Below are 11,546 nucleotides of genomic sequence, written 5' to 3'. Positions count from 1 at the left end.
TCTGCCTCCCGGGTTCAGGCAATTCTCCTGCCTCAGCCTCCTGAGTAGCTGGGATTACAGGCACGCGCCACCATGCCTAGCTGATTTTTTGTATTTTTAGTAGAGACGGGGTTTCACCATGTTGACCAGGATGGTCTCGATCTCTTGAGCTCGTGATCCACCCGCCTCGGCCTCCCAAAGTGCTGGGATTACAGGCTTGAGCCACCGCGCCCGGTCAGATTGGTCTTAAACTCCTGGCCTCAAGCGATCCTCCCACCTCTGCCTGTCAAAGTGCTGGGATTACAGGCGTGACCTGGGCAACAAGAAGGATGGAGCTGCTAGGAACTGAGATGAGGAAGACTATGGGAGGAGAGAGATTGATAGGAGAGATAGGGATACATGTGTCAGCTAGACAGCTAATGGACCTGGAGCACAGATGGCTGGATACACAAGTCCAGGGTTCAGGAAAGATGATCTCTAGGTTGAAAGTATACATTTAAGCATCATCAGTACAAAGATGCTCTTTTTTTCTTTTCTTTTCTTTTTTTTTTTTTTGAGGCGGAGTCTCGGTCTGTCGCCAGGCTGGAGGGCAGTGGCGCCTTCCCGGCTCACTGCAACCTCTGCCCTCCAGGTTCAAGCAATTCTCCTGCCTCAGCCTCCCGAGTAGCTGGGACTACAGGCGTGTGCCACCACGTCCAACTAATTTTTTGTATTTTAGTAGAGGCGGGTTTCACCATGTTGGCCAGGATGGTCTCGATCTCCTGAGATTGTGATCCACCCGCCTCGGCCTCCCTTCCTCTTTAAAGCCTTGAGGACCAGATGAGATCACCAAAGGAAGCAAGTGTTTCAAGGAAGAGGGAGTGATCCACTAAGTCAAATGCTGCTGACAGACCACGTGAAGATGGGGCGTGCAATGAATGAACAAACGCCAGGCCTGTGAGATCTGCAAAGTACCAGCGATTATGGAGGGTTAACTGACAACAGATAGGGGCAGAGACAAGATGGCCCTAAGTCACAGGAACCCTCAGAGACACAGGGAAGGGAGGAACTATGGCATCCTGGAGTTGGAAAGGACCTTAACAAGGTCATTGAATCGGTACTCTTTGCCCTATTCTAGGCTGACAGTTGAGCCCCTGCCTGTAGAACAAGAAATATTTGCGGGATACTGAGGCAGACGGTCTGGCTAGATAGGTTGAAAAAGGTACCGTTAAAGAATGAGAGAAAGCGTAGTTCAGTCAATGCCGGACAGCAGAGGCAGGGTATGGGGGTGGAGATGAACTTCCGAAGTCAAGAAGCCAAGGTTCAGGCCCTGCATCTGCTGCCCCCCAGCCTCCCGTCCTTGGGCAAATCTCTTCATCTCCTCCAGCCTCAGTTTCCCCATGCAGCGACGTCTGAATATGGTAGTGCTGAATACGGGAGACAGTAAGTTCCCCGCCTGGGTTGGTTCCTGCAAGAGGGAGGGAAGGAGGCCAAGGGAAGCCCTTGGTTTGGGACAGCAGTGGGAATGGGAACGAGGAGCAAGTATGATCTCCGCGGTCGCCTGGCGCAGCGTGTGGACGCGAACCGGGATCCAGGCCAGGACCTGGGCTGGAATGGGCCGGGCGCGGGTGGCCAGGGGGCCGTCCGCAAGGACCGTAGCCCTGAACCTGCCTCCCCCGGGCCTGGAATGGAGATGGCGGACACACCGAGGCGGCAGCAGGGCGAAGAGGTAGCGACGCAGAGGCAGAGAGGCCGGGAGCCTCGGAGGCAGGGAGACTGAGACAGACTCAGCCGCAGGCGGCCTCGCGGGGCCCGCGGCGACCCGGAGAGGGCGAGGCCCCGGGACACGGACCGGCCGGGCAGGGCCGCCGCGCGGCGCAGGGTCCGCTGCGGGCCCCGTGGCCGCATTCGCCGGGGCCCCCGCTCGGGCCGCTGGCCCAAGACGGCGTTGGAGGGCCAGGCAAGGCGGCCGCGGCCCCGGCCCCCGCGCCGGCCCCAGCTCGGGCCCGGGCCCCCGAGGCCGCGCCCCCGCCCGCGGCGCCGCGCCTCCCAGGCCCCTGACGCCCGGCGCGCCCTCCCCCGGCAGCAGCGGCCGAGGCGCGGGGAGGCGGCGGCCCGAACCCAGCCCCAGCCCCAGCCCCATGGCGCGCAGGGACGCCGGCCGCGGCCCCGGGCTCCTCGCGCTGACCTTCTGCCTGCTGGCCGCGCGCGGTAAGGGCCGGCGCCGGGAGAGGCGGGGGCGGCTGCGGAGCGGGTTGGACTGCGGGGGCTGCGGGGCTGGCGGGAGCCCGGGCCGGAGCCAGTGCGGGACTCTGTGCCCTCGGCGCCCGCGCGGGGCCTGCGGCGGGGCGGGGGGCGTTCGCGGCGGGTGCTTGTCCGCAGTGGGCGTCTTTGGTTCGCAGAGCCTGAGTCGTATGTGAGGGGGGTGTGTGCGTGTATGTGTGCGTGTGCGCGTGTGTGTGTGCGCGTGTGTGCCCGCGCGTGAGTGTGCGTGTGTGAGTGTGCGTGTGCACGTGCGTGTGTGTATGTGCGCGCGAGTGTGCCTGTGTGTGCGCGCGAGTGTGCCTGTGTAAATGTACGTGTGTGTGCGTGTGCACGTGCGTGTGTGTGTGCGTGTGCACGTGCGTGTGTGAGTGTGCGCGCGAGTGTGCCTGTGTGTGCGTGCGCGTGTGAATGTACGTGTGTGTGCGTGCGTGAGTGTGCGTGTGTGAGTGTGGGGACTGCTCCTGCCGTGTCCGCAGTGCGTGCCACGGTCGCGGCGTGGCATCGGCGGGGCGTGTGGCTGCGGCGTCGGTGGCTTTTGCGGGGCCGGCTCAGCCTCCCCTGCGCGTGTCTCGGGTCAAGAGTGTGTGTGAAAGACGAGGGGACTGGGGTTCTGTGTCTGCACCTCCATTTGGGTCGGGTGCGTGTGCAATTGTGTTTATGGGGCTGAGCTAGTATTTGGCCTTGGCATTTGGGAAGCGTCCTTGCCCGTGGGGGGGACAGAGCGATAGATCCCGATTGACTTGTAGGGGAGGTGATAAAACAACACTCAACTTTGCCCAGTGGGTGTGGTCCCTGGGGCCGGCAGGAGAGGGCTTGGGGAGGTGTTGCTCCCCAAAACCTGTGGCTCGCAGTGGACTGGGGGAGGGGACAGGAAACCATTTGCTTTCGTGGACATGTCCAGCGCTGGTTCTCAGGATGGGACGCGTGTCGCCTCGGCCCCACCCCCAGGGGCCAACCAGGGAAGCATGGACGAGGTCAGCAGGGCCTCAACGAGTCCCCAGCCCAGTGTGGAGTGGGTACCGGCTGCGTCAGAGTTGTCCAAGCTGGAGAAAGGGCTCAGGAGGGGATAACGGAGTCCCCAAGGGTGTGTGTCTAGGGCCGGCCCCCTCTTCCACCCACAGCTCTGTCGCTTCCTGTCCGGTGTGCGTTTGGGGGGCAGCCCAAGGGGAGTGTAGGTGGCAGGGCTGGGAGGGGGATGGGCTGGCCGCTTTGTTCGCCTAGTTCTCGCCTTCCCCGCGGAGGGGGGAGCTGAGGATGTGTCCGGGGAGAGTCGGGAGGGACTTGGAGGTGGGGGTGGGGAGGGGGATTTCTCTCCAGCTGCCGCGGCTTTCCAGAGACTCCGCCAGGCCACGTGGGAGGGGGCGGGGGAAGGAGCCTCCGCCTGGCCAGCCCCAGGCCCATCTCCGGGAAAACCAAACAGCGGGTGGGAAAGTGCCGGGAACTGCCCGGACCCCTTCTGTCCCTACAAAGACACGCCCCTTTCCAGCCCCAACCGCGGACGAGGCTGGGTCTCGGCTGCTGGGCCAGGGGAGCTGGGGGCCTCGGCTTGTCAGGTGAAAGGGGCGGGGAAGTGTCAGAGGCGTCGGTCCTCCCCGAGCTCAGAGGATTGAGGAATAGTCCTCCTGCCCCACCTTCCGCTCTTCCTGGGGCTCCTGGAATGAGCTCGGGGTCACCCGGCAAAGCGGCTTCAGGGCTGGGAACCGCAGCGGCGCATCATCCAGCGGCTTTGGGGCCTCCCGCGAGGGGCTCAGCTCCCCCGGCCTCTCCCTGCTCCCGAGCGCACGAAGCAGGCGAGGGCCCGCGTTGCCGCGTCTCTGGGCTCCAGTGTGAGTCCAGCTTGCCCTGGTCGTCCAAAGCTCGGCAGGCCTGGGACACTCCCGTGGAATGTCTAGCCACCCTGATCTGTACCGAGATCATTCATTCATTCAACAAATATTCATGGAGCACCTTGTGTAGGCCAGCTTGTGCCTGGTGCCTAGACTATGGTAAATAAGGAGCAGACCTGGTCCCTGGCGCAAAGCCTTCAGTCCCATGGAGGGAGAAACCGACGAGTCCCCTGCAGTGCCAGGAGGGAAGGGCAGCAAGGGCTTCCTGAAGAAAATGATGAGCCGCAGAGCTCAACGTGGAGTTAGCGGTGTAGACGGAGGAGGACGATGGGGAACGTTTTCCAGAGAACAGCGTGTGCAAACGTGCAGAGGTGATTTCGTTTAGAGCATTGGATTAAACGAAATCTAGCTGGAGTTTAGGGTCCGAGGGGTGGGTGTGGGGCAGGTGGGGGAAAGACGGAAAGGGGTCAGGGAGTATCAAGAGAAGAGGCCGAAGAGAGGACCTGGATTTATCTCACAAAGGCTTTACAGGGCCCACCAAGATGTCCGGCCTGAGAGCCCCCCTGAGCCCTTGACAGGATTTAAGATCAGCTTTGCATCGCCTCATTCCAGCCAGCGTGGAGGATGGATGGGTGAGTCCTGAAGCAGGACGCTGCAGCTCCTTGGAGGCTGTGGTAGCAATTCAGAAGAGAGGATGGTGGCAACCAGCGCTGCGGCAGTTGGGCTTGGGGTGGCTGGAGTGGCTGGATTCCAGAGATTTTCAGGGACTAGAATCAGTGGGACATGAGGAGAGATGGAATTATTTGCAGGGGCGAGAGAGGAAAGTAAGACATAGGTCGGGCGCGGTGGCTCACGCCTGTGATCCCAGCACTTTGGGAGGCCGAGGCGGGAGGATCACGTGAGGTCAGGAGTTCAACACCAGCCTGGCCAACATGGTGAAAGCCCATCTATACTAAAAATACAAAAATTAGCCCAGCGTGGTGGCACACGCCTGTGATCCGAACTACTGGGGAGTCTGAGACATGAGAATTGTTTGAACCCGGGAGGTGGAGGTTGCAGTGAGCTGAGATCACACCACTGCACGACTCCAGCCTGGGCGACAAAGTGAGACTCTGTCTAAAAAAAAAAAAAAAAAGAAGAAGAAGAAGAAAAGAAAAAAAAAAAGAGAAAGAAAGAAAAGAGAAAAAAGAAAGTCCTCCGTATCTCAACATGGGGCAGAATGAAGGGCCAGTATTGGGGTGGGCATGATGCGGGAGCCTGCCTGTCTCCTCCCAGCAGTGCTCTTGAGTCAGGGACTGGGACCCCGTGTGAGGCAGTGGCGAGGAGCCAAGCTCTGTTCTTACCACGTGCACGAAGGTGGGGCTCTCGGCTCCCCCTTCTCCCCAAGCCGGAATTCAGAGGGTGGGGAACCTAGAGGTCAGTCATAGGAGGCCTGTGAGAACTTCAGAGCCCTCTCCTCACCCGGGAACTCCCCCCTCCCCTGTCCCCTTCTTGGCCTAGAGGCTCAGAGGCCAGTCTGAGTCATCTGGAGTGGGCCTCTCTCCCCATCTCGGAGGTTTGGAACCAGGTCAAACCGTGGGAGTTCCTTTTAATAATGAATCTTATCCAGAAGGTATCTAAACCTTCATTGATCCTCTGTGCTTTTACGGCTCAGTTAACTCACATTTACATGTAAATTAGCATTTCTTTCCCCTCAAGGTACCTCTTTCAAGTTAAGCGATCTACAATTAGGGCATCATTGAATGTCAGCACTGAAAGGAACTTAGAAATAATTTCAGGCCAGGCGCCATGCGTGGCTCACACCTGTAATCTCAGTTTGGGTGGCTGAGGCAGGAGGATCGCTTGAGCCAACTTTGAGACCAGACTGGGCAACATATTGAGACCTCATCTCTATAAAAACAAACAAACAAACAAAAAATAGTGTGGCAGGCCGGGTGTGGTGGCTCACGCCTGTAATCCCAGCACTTTGGGAGACTGAGGCATGCAGATCACGAGGTCAGGAGTTCTAGACTAACCACATCAACATGGTGAAAACCCGTCTCTACCAAAAATACAAAAATTAGCCAGGCATGGTGGTGTGTGCCTGTAATCCCAGCTACTCGGGAGGCTGAGGCAGGAGAATTGCCTGAACCCAGGAGGCGGAGGTTGCGGTGAGCCGAGATTGCGCCATTGCACTCCAGCCTGGGCAACAAGAGTGAAACTCTGTCTCAAAAAAAAAAAAAAAAAATAGCATGGCAAGCATGGTGGTGTGCGCTGTCGCCCTTGCTGCTCAGGAGGTGGAAGAGGGAAGACTGCTTGCGCCCAGGAGGGCAAGACTGTAGTAAGCTATGTTGCTGGCACCACTGTTCTCCGCCCTGGGCAGCAGAGTGAGGCTCTGTCTCAAAGGAAGAACGAGAAAGAAAAGAAGAAATAAGTTTAGCATGAGCCTGTTTTACAGATGAGAAAACGGAGTGACTTCCCAAAGTGACGTAATTAGGGACAAAAATGGGGCCACGCTTTCCGGGGGTTTGGTACACAGATACCCGATTTCACTTTCTCTGTAGTCCTCTCTGCCAAATGAGACGTTGTCAGCTTTGGGGTCTGCCCCTCCAGTAAGGCTCTCTGGGCTCTGGAATGCATCCCCCTCCACTTACCCCCACCCACCTCTTTCTGTTCCCTCCCAAGATACAGCAACCAGACTGTACAAAAAATTCCAGATGCAGAACAGATGTCATTCCCAGGCAGGCCTGGGGGCTCCCAGCTCCCAGAGGGGGAAGGGGAGGAGTAAGCTTGGCTCTGAGAGAGAGGACCCCAGCCTGGTCAGAGGGGAGTCACAGGAGCTAGGGGGCCAGGGAAGGAAAACCAGAGAGTATGTTCTGGGGCCTGACATGCAGAGAAATCAAATCCTGTTACCTGTGTCAACTGGGCTGCCAGCTTCTACTGCCTCACTGCTGAGGCTGAGTGAAGCATCATCTGGATTTGGGGGGCTATGGGGTCGCTGGGTTTAAGGAAGCAATGTCAGCCGTCCCTCAGATGCAAACCCAAGACTCCTGGATGGTTGTGTAAGGGGCTTTTTACCTCGTTAGATCGTTTGGAGGACAGAGCTCTGGCCAGTGAACAGAACGTACCGGGAGATACAGGTGGGCACAAGAGAAATACATTTTTTAACCATATGAACCACACAGCAAGAGAACAGCCCAGGGAGTGATCTCCCCAGCCTGGTCATGTTTAAGTACAGTTTCTTTCAGAGTGGACTTACTGTTCTGTCTCTGCTGTTCAAGCACGTCATGTCTAGTGGGTGTCACACAGTGTGCTAGGCAGCTTCCACATGTCTTCCTGACATCTTCTTGCACCCTGAAGGGAGTTACCATTGTTTTTCCAGATCTTGGAAAAGCATAGGGGGCTCTGTGTCTTATCTTTTTGTGGATGTCTTCACACGTTCACTCATCCATTCAAGAAATGTTTATTGAGCAGCTACTGTGCCCTAGGCACTGTTCCAGGTACAGAGGATTTAGAAAGCTGACTAGGACATAATCCCAAGAGTTTGGTGCCTAGTTGAGGAGAAAGGCAAGTCAAAAACCTAGAGCGAAGGCTGGTCATGGCGGCTCACGCCTCTAATCTCAGCACTCTGGGAGGCCAAGGTGGGTGGATCAGGAGGTCAGGAGTTCAAGACCACCCTGACCAACCTCGGTGAAACCCCGTCTCTACCAAAAAATATAAAAACTAGCCAGGTGTGGTAGCACACAGCTGTAGTCCCAGCTGCTTGAGAGGCTGAAGCAGGAGAATCGCTTGAACCTTGGTGACGGAGGTTGCAGTGAGCTGAGATCACGCCACTGCACTACGCTCCAACCTGGGCGACAGAGTGAGACTCCGCCTCAAAAAAGAAAAGAATAGAGAAGAAAAGAAAAAAGAGAAGAGAAAAGAAAGAAAGAAATAGAGAGAGAGAAAGAAAGAGAGAGAGAAAAAAAAAAAAAAAAGCCGGGCATGGTGGCTTACACCTGTAATCCCAGCACTTTGGGAGGCCAAGGCAGGTGGATCATGAGGTCAGAAGATTGAGACCATCCTGGCTAACACGGTGAAACCCCATCTCTACTAAAAATACAAACAATTAGTGGGGCACGGTGGTGGGCATCTGTAGTCCCAGCTGCTTGGGAGGCTGAGGCAGGAGAATCTCTTGAATCCGGAAGGTGGAGGTTGCAGTGAGCTGAGATCGAAACACTGCACTCCAGCCTGGGCAACAGAGCAAGACTCTGTTTCAGAAAAAAAAAAAAAAATCTGGAGTGATAACTGCGATGTGGGGTGGCAGCGTTCTACGGGGCAGAAAAAGGAGAGGCGTAAATCAGCCAGGGACGGCCCAGCTGTTGCAGGGAGCGGGAGCAGCACCAGCAGTGCATGGAACAAGGGAGCTGGCCTTGGCTGGCTGTGCGTGGAGGGGTGGAGGGTCCCAGGGGAGCGGGAGGTAGGCAGGTCAGGCGGAGCCGGGCTTTGCTGCTGGATAGCCTGAGGCTGAGCCTCTCCCCGCGCCGAGGCCTCTAGTCCCAGGCAACTGTCCCAACCCTCCTTCCAGCTGTTGGGGTAGGGGCTCAGCATGCGGTAAGGGAGGTGGCCAAGGTTGGGGGCAGGAAGGGAGGTTTCTGGAAGGAACCGACTTGTGTTCCCTGGGAAAGGAGAATGGTGATGGTGTCGTGGAGAGTTTCTCCTGGACTGAAAACAAGGAGTAAGTCTGTTGGGCCCTGAAATTCAGAAGCGAGGATGCCCTGATGTGACGTTTGCGGCAAGTCCCTGGCTTAATGAAGGAGCCATCTTGGCCTCGTTGTTCCCCTCCCCCAGCCACACGCCCCTTCCCTAAGAATTCACTGGAACACGGAGCTCACCCAGGCCTCCACTAATCCCACGAAACAGCCCGAGCGGGCCTCGGAGCGCAGCAGCGAACCTGCTTTCTGGCTGGGTTCTCACTGGCCTCATAAAATCCAATTTATCCTGTAAGTGGGTAAAATAATCTGTCAGAAAAAGGAGAGTGAGAGGCGGCCCCGGGGCTCCCAAATGCAGAAGCTCCGTGTCCCTGGCAGGGTCTCACGGAGGAGACTGAGGACAAGGATCATCGGAGGGGCGGTCCTCTCAAGTCAGAAAGCCGGTGGACAGCAAGGGTCCGCTCGGCACCTGCGATGTGTCCACGCCGGCCCTGACAGGGACGGCTAAACATGCTGGGGGTCAGCCATGACAGGGGCTGGGGGTGGCAGGAACTCGCTGGCCACGAAGCTCCTGGACAAACAAGGTCCCCTCGCCAGAGCATCGCCTTTATGAAAGGGTTTGTTGATATGGGAACCACATTTATATTAAAACAAATATTGCGGCCTGGCGCGGTGGCTCACACCTGTAATCCCAGCACTTTGGGAGGCAGAGGAGGGTGGATCACCTGAGGTCAGGAGTTCGAGACCAGCCTGGCCAACATGGCGAAACCCCATCTCTACTAAAAAAAAAAATACAAACTTAGCCGGACATGGTGCCATATGCCTGTAGTCCCAGCTACTTGGGAGGCTGAGGCAGGATAATTGCTTGAACCTGGGAGGCGGAGGTTGCGGTGAGCCAATATAGTGCTACCGCACTCCAGCCTGGCAACAAGAGCGAAACTCCATCCAGACCAAAAAAAAAAAAAAACACCAAAGCAAATATTGCTATGTTATGGGGCAGAATGCAAAATGTGCTGGAGGTTTAAACGTGAAAACGTTTCAGGCAGTCAGCGAACCTCGTAAACGTGTGCTCCTCTGCCGTTGGGAGAATTTGGGTGAAATGTTTGAGAAGTTTGGAGACTCCTCGTTTTAAGACTGGGGAAACTGAGGCTGAAACGACAAAAGTAGCTCACTCAAGGCGTGCAACAAATGACCAGACCTAGAACCCAGGGCTCTGAGGCCAGGCTTGCCCCACCACACCCGTTCCTCTGTCTAGGCAAGAGTAAGGGACTGCCAAGTGGCTTTCAGTGTGAGACTTAGGAAAAGCTTTACCTGGGAAGGTAGGGGCAGCCTCACAGAGGGGCTGGCGTCCGAGCCAAGTCCCTAAGGATGAGCTTCCTGGGCACAGAAATGAGGTTGGGCACAGAGGCAGAGAGAGCCCCCTTTTTTTTTTTTGGGATGGAGTCTCACTCTGTTGCCAGGCTGGAGTGCAGTGGCATGATCTCGCTGCAACCTCCGCCTCCCAAGTTCAAGTGATTCTCCTGCCTCAGCCTCCCCAGTAGCTGGGACTACAGGCGCATGCCACCACACCCAGCTAATTTTTGTATTTTAGTAGAGACAGGGTTTCACCATGTTGGCCAGGATGGTCTTGATCTCCTGACCTCGTGATCTGCCCACCTTGGCCGCCTAAAGTGCTGGAGTTACAGGTGTGAGCCACAGCGCCCGGCCTAGAGAACCCCCTTATTCAGAAGCAGTTGTCTCCTCAATGCGGGGTTCTTCCCCAAAAAGTCAAAGAAAGGCAGTTTTCCCAGACTGTCTCCCAGAGCGGTGAGACCCTTCCCCAGACCTCAGTTTCCCCATCTGTGGGGTGAGGATTCTCAGGCTTCACAGACGTGTCCACTAAATGGACTGTCTTGGGTTCCTGGCACAGCACTGCTGCTCTCTGAGGGGGACCCCCTGTTTTCTCCGTGTCTGCATCCCTGTTGCTTTCCCTGTTCCTGCCTTGCTGAGCTCCTCAGCGATGGGGAAGCCAGACATCTGCTGATCCATGAATATTCAGGAAGGGAATCGGAGCCTCCTTTGGGCTCCCCAGCCAGCCGCCAGCCCCTCTGGCCGCCGTCCTGCCTGCCAGAGCCCAGGCTGCTGACAAACCCAGCAGCTGCTCGGGCCCCAACTGTTCACATTGTTTGTTCAGCGCAGCAGGGGATTTTCCAAGCCCGGGACATGCTTTAGGGGGCAGGGAGGCTGCTGGAGGGCTCCGGGATTCATGTCCTGTGGGGCTTTTCTCCCTTGAAACCCAAACCTACTGCCTAGTGGCTGGAATGGGCATTTGGAAGCCTCTGGGCTGAGAGCCCAGGCTTGCCTTCCCCCATCCTGTACTTGAATCATGGAATCTAGGGCCTTAGAGTTAGAAGGGACTGGATGAGGACAACGAATAGCACTTGTGCAGCCCTTTATACTTACAAAGCACCTTTTAAGAATAAGCGCCCGGCTGGGCATGGTGGCTCATGCCTGTAATTCCAGCACTTTGGGAGGCCAAGCTGAGCGGATCACTTGAGGTCAGGAGTTTGAGACCAGCCTGGCCAACATGGCGAAACCCTGTCTCTACTACGAATACAAAAATTAGCCAGGTTTGGTGGCGCAGGCCTGTAATCCCAGCTACTTGGGAGGCTGAGGCAGGAGAACAGCTTGAACCTGGGAAGCGGAGGTTGCAGTGAGTCGAGATTGCGCCATTGCACTGCAGCCTGGGCGGCAGAGCACAACTGTCTTAAAAATAAAATAAGGGCCGGGCGCGGTGGCTCAAGCCTGTAATCCCAGCACTTTGAGAGGCCGAGGCGGGTGGATCACG

General features: G+C 56.9%; 1 protein-coding gene across 1 annotated transcript in view; it reads left to right on the top strand.

Moving 5' to 3' along the window:
* Window positions 1-2,052: 2,052 nt before the first annotated feature.
* Window positions 2,053-11,546, top strand: part of IGDCC4 (immunoglobulin superfamily DCC subclass member 4) — a 47,950-nt gene continuing 38,456 nt past the window's right edge. Inside the window, 1 exon segment of the mRNA XM_032250990.1 lies at window positions 2,053-2,169. Coding sequence (XP_032106881.1) covers window positions 2,100-2,169 — 70 coding nt within the window. The 5' untranslated portion in view covers window positions 2,053-2,099.

The sequence above is a fragment of the Sapajus apella genome, unplaced genomic scaffold, assembly GCF_009761245.1.
Source record: "Sapajus apella isolate SASKATOON/1434 unplaced genomic scaffold, GSC_monkey_1.0 scaffold74, whole genome shotgun sequence".
Taxonomy (NCBI): domain Eukaryota; kingdom Metazoa; phylum Chordata; class Mammalia; order Primates; family Cebidae; genus Sapajus; species Sapajus apella.
This window is presented reverse-complemented; position numbering and strand designations above follow the sequence as displayed.